General features: G+C 38.4%; 3 protein-coding genes across 5 annotated transcripts; 2 read left to right on the top strand and 1 right to left on the bottom strand.

Moving 5' to 3' along the window:
• Positions 1–196: 196 nt before the first annotated feature.
• On the bottom strand, positions 197–4,749 carry LOC121200148 (eukaryotic translation initiation factor 4E type 3-like). 2 transcript variants are annotated; one of them, XM_041065237.1, is made up of 8 exons: positions 4,520–4,749; positions 4,234–4,407; positions 3,271–3,343; positions 2,518–2,612; positions 2,370–2,430; positions 2,202–2,268; positions 1,910–2,065; positions 197–1,763 (listed from the first exon to the last, which is right to left on the bottom strand). In XM_041065237.1, exons 2-8 carry the CDS (start codon positions 4,392–4,394, stop codon positions 1,717–1,719), a joined length of 660 nt encoding a protein of 219 aa, XP_040921171.1. In that variant the 5' UTR covers positions 4,395–4,407; positions 4,520–4,749; the 3' UTR covers positions 197–1,716. The 2 variants fall into 2 exon arrangements, with proteins under 2 accessions (XP_040921171.1, XP_040921169.1); XM_041065235.1 differs by having other exon boundaries at positions 4,234–4,748.
• A 58-nt stretch (positions 4,750–4,807) lies between these two features.
• LOC121199613 (serine/threonine-protein phosphatase 4 regulatory subunit 2-like) lies at positions 4,808–10,710 on the top strand. Of its 2 annotated transcripts, XM_041064464.1 has the most exons (9): positions 4,808–4,940; positions 6,492–6,573; positions 6,726–6,896; positions 7,372–7,465; positions 7,623–7,660; positions 7,829–7,903; positions 8,127–8,276; positions 8,540–8,826; positions 9,444–10,710. In XM_041064464.1, the coding sequence occupies exons 1-9, from the start codon at positions 4,907–4,909 to the stop codon at positions 9,761–9,763; spliced, it is 1,251 nt and encodes a 416-aa protein (XP_040920398.1). In that variant the 5' UTR covers positions 4,808–4,906; the 3' UTR covers positions 9,764–10,710. The 2 variants fall into 2 exon arrangements, with proteins under 2 accessions (XP_040920398.1, XP_040920407.1); XM_041064473.1 differs by lacking the exon at positions 7,829–7,903 and having other exon boundaries at positions 4,863–4,940.
• Positions 10,711–12,456: 1,746 nt separating this feature from the next.
• guca1b (guanylate cyclase activator 1B) lies at positions 12,457–13,883 on the top strand. Its single transcript, XM_041055988.1, has 4 exons — positions 12,457–12,660; positions 13,129–13,278; positions 13,399–13,513; positions 13,759–13,883. Exons 1-4 carry the CDS (start codon positions 12,457–12,459, stop codon positions 13,881–13,883), a joined length of 594 nt encoding a protein of 197 aa, XP_040911922.1.
• The last annotated feature ends 2,206 nt before the right edge of the window (positions 13,884–16,089 follow it).

Here is a 16,089-nt window from a genome sequence, read left to right as displayed (position 1 = left end):
CGTCCAAGATCAACAATCAGTTACAAGGTCTACCCTACAGTATGTGGTTTCAAAATCATTACATGAAAAACAGAAAAATACAGGGAAGATAAAGCAAGCTTGGCAAAGTTAGTGGTCTAAAAACTAACTCTCTGACAGAGACACCAGCATTATACTTAAACATATGATTTATGAATTATAGCAGCATTCTTTTTTAGGATTTCAGTACGTACTCCATATTGCTGTAGCGATTACCTCAAATGTTTTAGTATTGTACTAGAACTAAAAAATCTGCTCTGTTCTATGCAGTCTAGAATAGGCAAGCTCATTCCCTCTCTCACACCCAAACATACGGGAAAGGCTCCTTTGGTGAGTTGTATAATGGTTCAACTTACTGATTTTCAATAACACAAATACAACCTATTGTATTTAACACCACAGAAAAAAACCTTTAAAGCTATGTACTTGGGAGATACTGAAATTGTTTTGGTGCAGCAGTAGCAAACTATCTCTGATTAGCTTGTTTCATACATGTGACCCTGCTGCACTGATTGCATCACTTAAACAAACACCTATGATTTGTACAAATTCATCAAAATAGCCCCAACAGAGCAACATCTTTATTTTTTGCACCCCTGTAACAGATTTCTGTGTCATGTGCATGTTTATTGTTCATCTTTCCTGGGGCCAGTGTTATCTGCTTTACAAAGGGTAGGTTTCACAAATTTATTTTAACACAGGTCATATGACGACATAAAAACATCATTTCAACTTTGCCATCAATATTTTTCAGTAAGTATTAAAATCAGACAAAAGAAACTCATAACACAATGAACAAAAACAAAAACAGCTTTACACTTCATCAGAAAAGGTGACACAAAGCCAAAATGTAGTTGGTCTAAGTTATCACAACTCCACATAATCCTGGAGGGACATTCTGATGTTTTACATTTACAGTAAGAAGAAAGTGCTTGATTTAGGATGACCACAACAATTTGCCACAAATTCTACAAATAGAAATTATTGCATATATTTCTCAGCATCTACTCATGATGTTGTGTGCTCTGAGGTCATTTTAATATAACAAAAACATATTCCTTTCATCATTCACTCATATTCTAAAGAAGAAAATAAAAAAGAATGTGCAATTTTCAGTTCATATATTAGCATTACAGCATACTAAATATTTATTTTCTCTAGCATAGGCAACAATATTTTGACTGTAACATACAAAACAGAGAAAAGAGCTGACTAGAAAAGCCTTGTAATGTTAGGATAAAGGTTTGCTGTGTGGAACTAGGCCTCCTCTTAGATTCAAAAATGAGACTTAATTCAGAGACCTGGCTTTTTCTGTGCTGAGGAAACTGCACAAAATATGCTATAATACATCTAAAAAAATCTGACTGTACATGATCTGCTGTTCTAGATTTTTGCAAAACTCTGCTGTATAAAAACATACAAACACTGCCTTAGATAAAATAAACTAAAATGGTTTTTGCTTTTGGCTAAAATAAAAGTATTTTGGATATTGTTATGAATGACAGTAGTGCTAAAAAGATGGGAAATTGCATTGACTGTTTCATAATACACGGGCTACATTTTGAGGTAATTGAGATGATACATTAAGCAACTATGAACTCAACTGATTCAAAATTTGCCCATACATTATAGTCCGAAACATTTTCATAAGCAAAGAAAAATATTGTATATCTCAAGGGTTCTGATGTGCAAAATGTGCTAATGTCTTGAACGACCTCCTTCAAAAGCGTGGTGCTCCTCGTGTGCTGAAATATAAGCAAACAAGAACAACTAAATACATTACTTTTTATGATGTTACATTTTATGCTCTTATTGTCAATCCATTTTAAGCACCATGATAAATTACTATTAATATTCAAAGAAACTGTTAATATTCAAAGAAAATACTCACGTTTGTAAAACACTGCTTTAAAAGGTATTTGTGGAAGAAGCTCATAGATCCTTCCTAAGATGTTTGACTCGTTAGCACAAGAAGCATTTCCATTCCAGACCTGAACAATGTCTTCTCTGTCTCTTACACTGACGCTAACACCGACTACTTCATCCTCTGCAAGAACAGAAACAGAGAAAGACTTTAATGCATTTCAGACCTACAGTATTGTGCACATATTACACAAATGCCATTTTCCTCAAAAAACTGCAACAATTTACTTGCTAGCACAAAACTCTATCAAGAAATTTACCTGAGGCACAATAATCACTGAACTGTTCTCCAATAGTAGCCAATAGCAACTCCTTCCATACAGCAGACTGTGAATATGAACAAATACTTGTTAAAAATGAATGGCATCAAATTAGCAAATGATTAATATGTAAATAGTACATAATCCATACAGTGTTATATCACTTACTGTGCACTCTTTAGGTACTTTCATTTTCCAAACGCCACCTTTAGCATTGCTTTCTTCTTCCCTGTATGCAAACCAGCAGGCAATGTTACACATTTTCAATTGCCTTAAATAATATGAGCAGGCAAATTAGTCTTCAAGTTAAACTCACCAGAGCGGTTTCCTTTCTCCTCTCATCAGATGATAGCTACACCTCAGTGGTAAGCTGGAGACGCCAGGTATGTTGTTGTAAACTCTCCAAAAGTTCTACCCCAGTGCCAAGGTGAACAAAAGAAACTGGTTATTTTATTGAACCATTTACTGGCACAGGAAGCACAGACAGTTGGCCTTGTTAATATTACACATTTGTTGTGGTGCAGAAAATCACAGCCAAAAGTTATTTTCTTCATTGTTCTTAATGAATCCTTACCCAACATATTGTGGTTAGGGATTCATGAAAGGGTACTTGAGCTATAACGGGTTAAAATTAAACTGGAAAGGCTAAAACAATCATACTCTCAAAACAGCATGCAAATGTTCAGGTTACCTACAGCATAAAATGTGAATGGCCTGTATACACATCATACAGGGGGGCTACTAGTGTTAGTGCTTCTACTACATCCTGCATACAGTGTTTACTTTCAAGTATGAAGACATAAGTGAAACACAAAGCATTCAGTGTCTCCTGATAAGAGCGTTATTACAGAAACTTAGTTTGGCTGTGGCCTTAGTGCATTTGGGAGAGAAAGCAACAACCTGAGCAGCTGTGTCAAGATAATCATCTTAGCACAGAATTCCGATTTGAGCGTAAATAAGGAAATTTGTTACTGAAATGTGTCATTGTTCAACTCCTAGAGTGGCAGAATATATTATCTCTGTGCCTGCTGGAGCCATTGTCTTGAATAAAGACTGTAAAGCATCTTACCTGGACAGTCTCCACAGTGTATATTTTCTTCAAGTTTGACTCACATTCGGCAGCTGTTGTTCCTGGTAGAGATCTGACAAAAAACAGATATGTGATTAAATTTTATTTATGTTACAAGCTTGTAAATACCTCAGGTCCTCGGATGTGACATTCTAAATACATTTCTTTCAGTCATTACTCAGATGTGTTTCAGAGAGCTGCCCTCTGAGCAGACAGGTTTTGGGTAGGGGTGGGGTGGGGTGTTGGGGGGGGGTGAGGGGGGAGATCCAATGACAAATAAGCCTGTAAACAGTAAACAACACTGACCCCATTTGAACACAGCACCCTCTGATTTGCACACACTCTGGATGATGAGGCTTGTGTAACTGAGTGTCACTTCTGTTCAACTCATTTGTGATACTTAACATTTATGTTGAAATCTTGTGCAAAGGTCTGAATGTAAAAGTGGGAACTTTATGTATTATAATGGAAAGTTTGAGCTAATAACAGGAAATTTTTCAATAGCATTGGCTGCAGACACATGAGAAACCACTCAACTTTTTTTAAGACAACACCTGTGTTCATTAAAAAAAATACAAGTAAAGGCTAAGGATGAGCTCAAACTGATTTCTGAAATCAAGCTGAGTTATTACGTTTAGCCAGTTACTCATAATTACGTCTTTTTGTTTATTATAGGTAAACAAGGTCGTTGGGACAACAAGTTGACAGGAAAGCGGAATCAACATCATTAACAAGCACTTTTTGTTGTGTGTGAGTGATTTATTATGACAGACCATCAACGTGTCGTTGTGAAACACTATTAAAAACTATTATCTGAATTGAAATGTCCTACTTAAACCAGGCCTGATAAATTCGTCCTCCCCTTCCTTTGTTCTCATTAAAAGGCCAGCTACAAAGAGTTCACACTGATTAAAGACTAATAACATAAAGATGGAGGAAAAGAGTAAGTAAACAATGTCCTACCTATCAAGCCAGAAAGTCCACGGAGAATGTAAAGGCAGAATGTCGTTTTCATTGTTACTTGAAATCCTTCCCAAATCTCTGTCGCTGATGTGAATGTTGTGCTCCAGCAGACCCGGGCTGGATGATGTGCTCAGTTGTAATGCAGCTACTGGAACTGCCATTGTTACGTTACCTCTGAAAACCGAACAATTTAGTGAAAAATCAAGCAGATCACTTGCGCAGATGTTTCCTCCAGGGCTGTTCTCGTTATATATATATATATATAGGCTGGTTAGGTAAAACTAACCCCGATCAGCTGCTGACTCATTGGTCGCTTCACCGGTTTGCGCCGTCACAACAACAGAAAAACGATGACGCCCGCTGACCGCCTGCGGCATCTACAGCTCACCGGTGCTCTCCAGAAGTTTCTGTCACTGAGGTCTGCACACACGTGAACTAAAAAATATATTATTTGAGGTGTAAGTATAAAGAGTATTGCAACATTGGTCACTTTCCCCTTTGCTACGGGGATGTAAAAACGCTTTGTTGATCTCACGTTAAATTGGGACGCATCTTCCGCAAACGCGACTACGTAATAGTAGACATGCGCAGTCTTCACTGCCGCTAGCTTTGTTGGGTTGCTACCTGCTACTGCTAACTAGCAAGTATTTCCTGCCAGTGACTGGACACAGATATGGACATCGAGGCGTTATTGGAGGCGTTTCAAGGCAATATTTACAGTTATCCAAATAAGTGATTCATTATTGGTCAATGGGTTTTAGATTTGTTTTGATGCCCTCGGCAAAATCTCTAATGTTTGCTAACTACGTTACCGTAACTTAGCTAACCAACATCGACTAGCGTTTAGAAGAGGCACCAAGGAACACTGTTCTCATTTTCTGCTTGGCCTAATGTTTGCTAGCTTAATGTTATTCTGTGCAAGAAAGAAGTTGATCATATTTTTCTCTTTTGACCCATTTCTTCCCTTGCTGATCCTGATGCGATTATATAAACAGCTAGCGGGGTAACGTCACAATAAACATGCTAACTTACTAACTTTCACAACTTTTCATGTATTGAATTGAAATTGGTGTTAGACAAGGAATGTGTAGTTGTTAAAGTCTTAAAAAGCACAGAATTAATTTCTCTCAAAAAGGCATTGGAGGGTTTAACAAAGTCTTAAACTTTATTTGCGAAGGTCAAATATTATTTTGCCTGTACTGGAAGGTAACAGTTACAACTTTGGCTGTCGGGAGACAGTTGCGAGGAATCTCATCGACTCCTAATGGACAAGGGTTGATGTTAGCATAAAAATTAACAGATTAATTACTTTTTTAACTGTTTAACGCAGTCACTAGTTGTCTTCCTCATATTTGGGTCTGGGCATGGACGAATTTCGAGACAACTAGCCCCCATCCCTCATAGGAACCGCAGCGCGTCATTTGCTGTTGTTTTGTGTCTCTCTTAAGTCATTTTGCATCTCTTGGTGGTCGTTCTTGTCTCTTTGTGGTCTTTCTGTGTTTCTTTGTGGCTGTTTCGTGTCTCTTTTAAGTCATTTTGAGCCGCGTTGTGGTTGTCTTGCATGCTTTTGAAGCCGTTTTGTGTCTTGTTAAAGTCATGTCTCTTTGTGGTTGTTTTGTATCTCTGTGTGGTCGTTTTGTGTCTCATTGGGATAGTTTTACCTGACTTTGTAGGCTTTTAACTGAGCTCTGTGCTCTTTAAAACAATTAATATTACCAGTGACTACATGCAGAGGTTCTGGCCCAGGGGACCCACTGAACCCTCAGGCTCTAGGGCTGGTGCCCCATAGGCCTGTTCAGTCATCCATACATAGATCCGCGTCACATTAATGGATTAATTATATTACAAGAAATTATTGTTATACACAGTTGGAAAGTACAGAAAATTTAATGTGACAAATGTAAATACATTTATGTAATTGTTGGCCTCCTTTCCCCTACTGCTTTTACTACTGATCATATTTCACTTGGCAGGGCTAATTGACAAATTTACAATGATTTGATCATTGCCAATATGCAACTAATGTGCCAAAAGCCTTAAACTAAACAGGAAAACAGTTTAAAAGTTCTGCAATAATTTCCAGAATGCATTATTCTCTATTGGCTATAGGTTTCTGGGTTATTTTGAAAACCTCTAACTTAGGGTAGGTTATTGCAAGTACAAACATTTGTTTGTTTAAGTTTAGATTAGATTTGTGTGTGATTTGGTTCATTTGAAAAAAAAAAAACTTTTTCTGTTTTTCATGTGTGAATTTATAGATTTTGAGAAGAAAGGGAAGAAAGAGACCTGTCCTATACTAGAGCAATTCCTGTGTCATGTTGCCAAGACAGGGCAGCCACTGTAAGTAGCAACTAGAGGTCGACACATAGCCTATAAAAACACTCCTACAAAATGTTCCTGTAAATGAAATGTGCTTGGTAAAAATCTCGTCACTCCTGTTAAAGATTTTGTGAAAAAACGTTGTCCAGACTTGTATTTCTAATATCTTTCAGGATCCCATGGTCCCAGTTCAAAACTTACTTTATGTTTAAGTTGGAAAAAGTCATGGATGATTTCCACGCGTCAACACCAGAACAGAGAGGCCCACACAATCCCAATGTAGAGTATGTTCCCTTCGAAGAGATGAAGAAAAGGATCTTAAAAATAGTGGATGGTTACAATGGGTGAGTAAACACACCTGACCTGTTATATGATGTAATTCATTCATTTCTTTCTGGGAGAGTAGTATTATTTCCTCATCAATTTAAAAATGTGTTTGTGAAATGCATTGAAAGCCAAGCTTCAGTGTCAATAGCCTCTTTCTGCACTCAGCTGGTTTTCTGCTGACAAAACAGAAAGTTACTCAACTTAATCTTTTGAATGTGACTTTCCCAAAAAGCTATTGAAATAAACACCTTTTATCCTCAAGCCCAAAAGTTTCTTCATGAACTTCCGTCGATTTTGAAATTGCTGTCCTGGTTTGCATTTCTGATGGCATCACCTCAAAGTAATCACAGATCTTTCCAAACCGATGGAGTTTTTTCTCATTCAGCTCTGGTGCTGCCAGCTTTGGCAAGTTTTCAAAGACAGCGTTGTCTTGCCTGTGAGATGGGTGTGTGTGGCTAAACCTAAATATATAACTTCCTATAACTTTTCTAGAATCCCATTCACCATCCAGCGTCTATGTGAACTGCTCATGGACCCCAAGCGTAACTACACAGGAACAGACAAGTTTCTCAGGGGTTTGGAGAAGGTGAGCATTACACTGTACTAGTTTTTGTAAACGTCGCTGTGCATTAATACAGAGTGTTTACCCTCAAGATAAGCGATATTTATGGATACTGATTAAATTTACTTTCCATGGCTTTATAATTAATTCTAAAAAATATAATACTGTTTATGTATTGCAGAATGTAATGGTGGTCAGCTGTGTGTATCCCACATCAGAGTAAGTACATCTTAAAAGTTGTAAAACCTTTTCTCCCCATGCTCTGATAGCTATAGTATTTCTGCTTCTCATGCACTTTGACAGCTCCCTTGAACTTGCTCATGTAGTCACACTTATAAAGTTACAATTAACAGCCAGTTGTTTTGTGCCTTTCTACTTCTTTCGAAGGAAAAATGGGGCATCCAGTGTAAACAGAATGAATGGAGTGATGTTTCCTGGTAACTCTTCTCTATATTCAGACAGGTGGGAGCAACATACTTGTCAGTGACTGACTTCCACAAATTGAAACAGCCTCATACACAGGAATCGGAAATTTGAATTAATTTAGAGCATAATAACAAAAAGACACCTAGGGTATAGTAAGGACATACCTATCTGACCTGTCAGTTTGGGTCTTAGTAGTTCTATAGATTAGGTGGTTTATGATATGACTTTCTTAAGAAACGGTCATTTTCATCTCTTGCAGTCGAAATGTAAACGGACCGGGCACGCCAAAACCACTCAACAGACCAAAGTTGTCATTGTCAACTTCGCTTTCCACCAACGGGCTCCCTGACTGTCCAGTCAGCAAAGAGCCAGAGACAAACACAGAGGAGGGTGAGGAGCACCATATCAGGTAATTGAAAGTAGTAGTGTAGAGATGTGGCCCTGTGGACATGTCATAGAAAGAAAGTTTTCTCAAATGTGTCGTGTACTGATTGAGTCTACTCATTCACATAATAGTTTTATTTAAAATATAGGGACATAAGCTGCTAAGCCCAGACATTTCAGTCACAAAAAGATCTGCTCAAGATCCCATCTTTTAAAGAAAAACATATTAGCTACACATTGGTTTAAACTTTGGTGAACCAATTCCCTGCATTTCTGTCATTACTGCAGTGATTCCTCGCTATCAGAAGGTGCTGTGACACCAAACAGCGGGATAAAGAACAAACACCCCGAGGAGGAGGAGGAGGAGGAGGATTCTGATACTGACAAGCAAGAAGTCAAGAGGCTCAAGTTTGATGGAAAGGAAGAGGGCGACACAGAAAGAGAAGAAAAGGAGTCATCTTGTCATAAGGGGTCGGAGGTCTTGTCAGAGACGCCAGAATCTTCAAAAGACTCTTGTGGTCAAGAGTACAAAAGTGGAACATCTTGTGACACACCTTCTATTCCAGAGGACCATGGTAAGTGTGAACTCGTGCTCACTTGGGTTGATGTACGTGTAAATGTGATCAGTGTTACAGTTTTGCAGTACCAACAGTGTGGGTATGTGTTGTGTCTTTATGGACAGATGACTACTTTGTAGTTTAGGTGCACACTTTCAAAAATGTAAATGCAGATGGGGCTGCACAGACGCCAAATAGTCAACATAGATCTTTCCACATCTCTTGGCTTTCTCACATCTCTTAGGCCTCTTGTGACTGAGGCCTAAGAGTTTCAGTATGCTTTAAACAAATTGATGTTTATACCCATTTCGAAAAGCCATACTTAAATGTGGGGTGAAAAGCCTGCCGGCGAAGCCTCCCGCAGGCTGCATCCTAGTGTGTTCTTGATGAGTCTCAAATAATTCCTTGTGTCTTTGTTGTCTCGATGCAGTGAATTGTACAAATGGGGATAAAGGGGCAATGGAGGTCACTACGTCTCATTAATTGCTGCAGATATATCTTTGTGTAATACTGTACCTCCACAGAAAAATATTTAGCTTTGTCAGAACGACAAAGCTTAAAGTAATTAATTAACAACCACAGACTGTTTGTTACTCAGAATGTAACAGTAAGGTGTTGTCCACTTTGCTCCTCAGAGCCCAGTAACACACAGACAGAACCTTCTGAAAGGGAGGGAGACTCGTCTGAGACGGGAGACGTCCACAGTCACAAGAGTGACAGCAGTGTGGACCAACCTGAGCTGCCTGCTCCATCAGAGAAGAGTACAAGCTTTGAGCAGGACAATGGGGAGAACAGCAGCAGCAGCAGCGGCAGCAGCATCAGTGATGGAGAGGGCCTGCCTAGCGACAAGCAGGCCACCTCTTCTTCTAGTAGTTCACCTGACTTGTCAACAGAGGGCAATGCCGACAATTCAAACAGCACAGAGACTGCAATAGAGCCTGGTGAACATGACTAACTTGAAACTCAGCCTGCCAACTGACTTTTTTTACACTGTATGATACCGCACCAAGGGTATATCTGTAGCACTGTGGATCTTTAGACTTCAGGACTAGGAGCGATGTGGACCCTGAGATTCCTCACAGAAGGATCTGTCCTCTTCAGTTTCAGCTACTCAAGGCTACACATCACCTGGTCTTTAAACTAGAAGGAAGTGATTCAAAGATTATGGAGACTCTGCTTTTTAACTGTTGACTAAAAGTTTTTCTAATCTTTTTTTTTTTTTCCCTGATTTTTATATCTGAGCGTTTTAATTTAACCTTGATAACTGATGTATTTCACAATTTCATTACTCATTAATCATTTGGCATGTATTTCCCAGAAGATACATTTGACAGTTTGAGTTGTGTTTTGGCCTAAGCATAGTCGTTTTGACTCTCTCTCTGAAGAATGTGATGTGTCTCTCTCCAGGTGAATGAGGAAACCTGCCATTAATAATGCAAAGCAAAAGGTCACAGATGTCTGTTTGCTTTTTCTATGAAGCACATACCATAAAATGTATTTCTTATTAACATTATGTTGCATTTGTTAGCATTGACCGTCTGAAGGATGTGGAAAATAACACAGTTTTGTTTTGTCACTGTATGAAGCCAATGTTAACACACAGTGTTGCCAGTAGTAACCAGTCTGGTTAGATAGAATATTGGTTTGGCTTAAGGGTAGCCATTTCTGCATCAAACTCTGTCAACAGAACACCAGGTACTTCTACACTTTCTGTATGTCATACCTTAGTTGTGCAGCTGTCCCTTTTGATAGCAAGGATTTTTACAGTACATGTCTGTAAATCAGTTTTTGTAGACTTGTAATACGTGTCCACTGCCTTCGTAAAACTGATAATCGCTGGAAAGTGAATGCTTGAGCTTGTATCATAGTATTCATGGAAAGCAATAAATGCTAAAACTTAAAGCGTAGTATGCTCAATTAATATGAAGGGAGGCGTTCTTTTGACTTGCAAATCCAGTGGTATTTGGTATCTGCAGAACAATACAGGGCCAGTGATTTCTGGGAATGACCTTTTAGTTACACTTATCTGGGCACAGGAGAACAAACTTAAGTACGATGACTGGAAGAAGCAAAATATGGGTGAGACCTAAAATATCTCTTGTGTAAGAGCAGAGGGTGTGAATCATTTTTAATCGTGTAAGGATAACATCCAGTGACTGCTCAGATGGCCTTGACACTTCTAAGCTACGATTATCACTGTCCCTGTTGTCAGCAGATATCGTGAGCCAGAAAGGTATTGGGCCAGGCCAAGGTTTCACCTGTAAACAATGGCCATGTTACCTCTAACAGTGACGCTGTTATTCTATCAAAAACGTAGTTATTTCCAAAGTTTACACGGACTACTTCAATGCCTGATATTTTAACATCAACAAAGGCTTACTAGAAAAGTTTCCTCCCATTTGTCAAATATTTTACTGTCTTAGTGCCTAAGGTTTTTTTTTATGTTAATCATTAGTAAATTAACAACACCATTTATTATAGCCTTCAGTGATACTGAAGCAGATGTATAAACAGTAAACAGGTTAGCTATAAATAAACTGGCACCTGAAGGTCAGAGCTTTCAGAGATAACCAAACACTTGGCCTCTGTGATTTATCAGACTGGTCAGGAACTTTCCATAGCAGGAAAGATTACGTAAAGAAGTGCGTCAGCTAGTTAGCATCCCACTTACCTAAAATTTGGGGACTTTTAAGAGATACATTTTAAAAGAATTTAAATAAAACTCTAAGTAGCACTGCCTGACATATCCTCATTTTTAATACAGAGTATCAGTCAAACTCTTAAAAACTCTGGATCCTATAATTCCCATAATGCAGTGCAGCTAAAACCTGCATGAATAGCTGCATGAGTTTCCTCCTCTGGTAATTTGTGTGCTTGAGTTAGACTACATGAAAGCCCTATACTTAGTTCAGCAGGTAAGAAGTAACTGTGGCAGCCGTGTGGTCTAAATTAAGAAGGCCTGACGTGTGCTTGACCTCATATCTGATATAATCCTATATCAGTTCCTATCATTTCCACCACACAGATTTCACTCAAGAGACTCATGTTCGTGTTCCATTTATGCTTTGTAATTACTTAAGTGGACATTTCCCATCTGACACTACTATTTGCAATATAGACTTTAATCTTTAGTTGACCATAGCATGTTATCCATATAATATTTATAATTTATGGATAACTTATTTTCATTTATTCATAAAGTTTAATAAATAATGCAACCAACTATAAGTTTCTACAAAACAAACACACTACATACACTATTCTGTTTAGGACAGGTAGAGGTAGGAGCACAAGGAAATCCTTTCATGATCTGTCTGCAAATTAATTGATTTTGACAAGTGTCCAACGCTAATCCCTTATCATGTGATCCATAACAGTCTGGTCTGAGCCTCACTTTCAGAAGGGATTTGCCACAATAGAGAGCCTAATAACAATTCAGCTTGTATGAACTTTCATGCCATTTTAATCACTTTGGTTTTTGCCAATTTTCACAGCTGTAGCAACTGGCTCAGTAATTGAGGACTGAGATTTTGTAGATTTTGTAATGTAGAGAGAAGCCTAAAAAAAAAGAGTTAACCGAGTCAAACTGTTTCAGGTAATGTAAGAAATACTTTCAGTCTATAGGGTGTTGGAGAAATTTCTTCCACAATGGGTCAGCGCTTAAGTGAGGATAGTGACCCAGACAAGGAAATTGATGTGGCGGAGCTGCAGGAATGGTACAAAAAGTTTGTTGTGGAATGTCCAAGTGGAACTCTCTTCATGCACGAGTTCAAGAGCTTTTTTGGTGTTACCAATAACAAGGAGGCCGCAGATTACATTGAAAACATGTTTCGAGCCTTTGACAAGAATGGCGTAAGTACAAACTCCACAAGTAGTTGATAATTCAATTAGTCAGAAAATGAATGCATTGGCTAATTCATTCTTTTAGCAGACATGCCAAAAATGTAGAGGTTCCAGGCTCTGAAATGTAAACATTTGCTGATTTTCTTAGTCTTCCATGAAAATTACCTGCACAAGCAATTTGAATACGTCAGCTTGGGTCCTGGGAAACGATACAATTATGATAATTATATACTTATCTCTGATAAACAACAGACCAAACAATTACTTGCTTAATCAAGAAAATAGGCGGATGATTAATCAACAATGGAAATAATTATTTACTGCAGCTCCACATATTTTTGATTGGCGTTTCTTGCATTTTATCCAGAATATTAAAATACAGACATTTTGTCTGTCAAAGTTAAGAAACATTTTGCTCATAAATCAATTTAAGGTGTCTCTTCATAACATTTTAACTCTTTCCTCTCATGTACACAGGACAACACCATTGATTTTCTGGAGTACGTGGCAGCCTTGAACTTAGTCCTGAGGGGAAAATTGGAACATAAGCTTAAATGGACATTCAAAATGTATGATAAAGATGGAAGTGGATGCATTGACAAAACTGAACTTCTTGAAATTGTAGAGGTAATATTTGCTATTTTACAGTAACTTTTTGTCTCACACTATTGCTCTTTAAAGCATTCAGTGGGTTTGATGAACAGCCAATGCAAGACTCACTGTAACATCCTTTCCTGTCACTCTCAGTCCATTTACCGACTGAAGAAAGCCTGCCATGGAGAGCTGGATGAAGAATGTAATCTGCTGACCCCAGACCAAGTGGTTGACCGGATATTTGAGCTGGTTGATGAAAATGGAGATGGTGAGTGTAGGGGTTTTCTGACAGCTTAAAATGCTTCATGGATGATTTAAAAGGCCAGTGTCAGGCTGCTGTAATGGCTTTGCAGAGTGTTAAAGTAAGCATGAGTCCATAGTTGTTTTTATATATTGAATGGGAGGCTTGGTGCCAGCCGAACACTGGTCCTCTTCTTATCAAAATTATGACCTCAAGTATGAAGAAATGTATAATGATATAAGCCCAGAGAATGACTGTCCCTCATCACTTAGGGGAGCTCTCGCTGGATGAGTTCATTGATGGAGCACGGAGGGACAAGTGGGTGATGAAGATGCTGCAGATGGACGTCAACCCTGGGGACTGGATGAGCGAGCGAAGACGCAGTGCTGACTTCTAAGGCTGTAACATGGACTGTCAGTCTGTCACATACACACATCCTTCATGTGTGACCAATCATGTTGTGATTTTGTATCTATTGCAGTTTATATGTATGTAAAAGAAAACAACACTGCAGTCATTCTGGTACTGTAGGCTACTGTATGTTGTCATATATGATTTAGAATGCTATGTTTTGCTTGTAATGGAGTTTGTTATGTTAATTTATTTTGGTTCAGGTTTCATATTTAGTCAAACTGTGACATAGTTTTGAACTTACGTATCACTACCCATGGTGTTGTAGGTCTGTATTGTGTAGATGCTGCAGTCATTAGGCACATACTGTATTTTCTAATTTGTTTCATAAAATGAGCATAAAAGTTATTTAATAAACATAAATAAAGCCCCTACAGACAACTACAACAAACAAAAGGGTTGAGACAGAAACAATACCTCACAATGATATCATAGTATCACAATGGACAAGAGTATTTCATAAAAACGTGAAATAAAGTACATAAATTCTGCATTTTATACAGTCTTGTTTTCATACTACCGCAATGTTTGGATGTATTGCTTGCAAACTATTTCAGATAGTAAAAAAGATGGTTTCTTTTCTCCTCACAAACTTAAGAGTGTGGTTTGGCCACTGACGTGATCCCCATCACCCAGCATGCCCCAACAGCATATGCATGTATAGACAGCACCCTGACTCAGGGTGGTGGCTGGCTTTATGGAGAGTGTGGGAGCCGTCCCCATCTCCCAGCATGCCCCAGCAGCATATGCATGTATACACGGCACCCTGACTGAGATGAGAGCGCACAGGCTCTCGGGCCTGCTCGGGAGGCATCGCACAGCCCGAGAGAGGAGCATGAGAGCGCCCGGAGGATATGTGTTGTCAACCAGAGTATTCATTGTTGAATCACCTATTAACCTGTCCATAATTGTTGGCTGTGTGCATTGTTCTGTTTGAGTGTCAGCCACCATGGGGAAGTTGTTTAAGTCCCCTGAATGAAGCTGCAGCTCATCAACGGATCTATGAAGCATGCTGTCCTCCTCAGAAATTCCAACTGTTAAATGAGAATAAATGCAGTTAAATCACAGAAACTATCAGGATTTCAATTATTTATTGATTTATTGATTTTTAAAAGCAAACTTACTTTTCTTGTTATCTGTTAAACTAATCTGCTGGTCAGTGGGATGATCATCATATGACTCCTCCTTGACAAAGATGAGATCAGTTTCCCTCTTCATCAAGTCTATTGCCTACCGACAAGACAGGTGACAAACAGCTATGAACATAAAAATCATTCGGTCATCTCTGTTCACTAAAGAAGTTATTGCACTGAAGATGAAAATCAAAGCCAGTTGGTAAATGATCCACTGACCTGTACTCCCATGCTTGTCATAGCAGCAGGCTCCATTGTGTCTTTTCTGTGAGAGAGGTGTTTCTCTTCTCTCCAAAAGTCCATACATGCAGAAAATACAGAAAATGGGTTTTTATGTATGTACATATGTATGTATGCTGGTTATTTGGTGATTTCTTCTCATTTAAATAGAAGAACACAGTGGTCTGAGCGGCACCGTGACCCAGGAGGCATGGTGGCCTCTTGGACATTACTGTACAGAGCGGCACCGTGACCCAGGAGGCATGGTGGCCTCTTGGACATTACTGTACACTGTGGCCTGGTGGCCAGAAAGGTCAGGTTTTAGTTTATGTTTTTGTTTGTTAGTTTGTTGGTTTTTGTTGATAGTGTTATACTTAGATTTCCTTCAGTGTGTTTTCATTTGTGTGATGAAGGATTTGTGCTATTCAGAATATTTATTCTATATTTTATTTGTATATTATTCTTTTATTTTCTTTATTATTCTAAAATAATAAAATTATATTGTTTTTTATTTTATATTATTGTTATTCACTGCTGTTGAAGGAGATTGTTATAATATAAATATTGTTAAAACATGGCTAATTGTGTTAAATGTCTTTTCTTTTTTGGGGGGAGCGCTTGGAGGGGGAGTCGCCCAGGGAGTAGTTCAATGTAGAACCGCCACCGCTCTTACTTAACTGTAAGCAGTGACTTCAGAAATTATTGCTCAGACTCATAAAATTATATATATATATATTTATTTTACTCTGACGTTATAATTTAAGACCCTTCTTAAATGTAATGTAATTCTAGGTTTTCTTGACATTTTAAACTGACGCATTTTCATTACTGTCGGTGTCT

Source organism: Toxotes jaculatrix, chromosome 2 (genome assembly GCF_017976425.1).
Source record: "Toxotes jaculatrix isolate fToxJac2 chromosome 2, fToxJac2.pri, whole genome shotgun sequence".
NCBI classification, from domain to species: Eukaryota; Metazoa; Chordata; class Actinopteri; family Toxotidae; genus Toxotes; species Toxotes jaculatrix.
The sequence above is the reverse complement of the archived record's forward strand: the minus strand, read 5'-3'. Positions and strand labels throughout refer to the sequence as shown.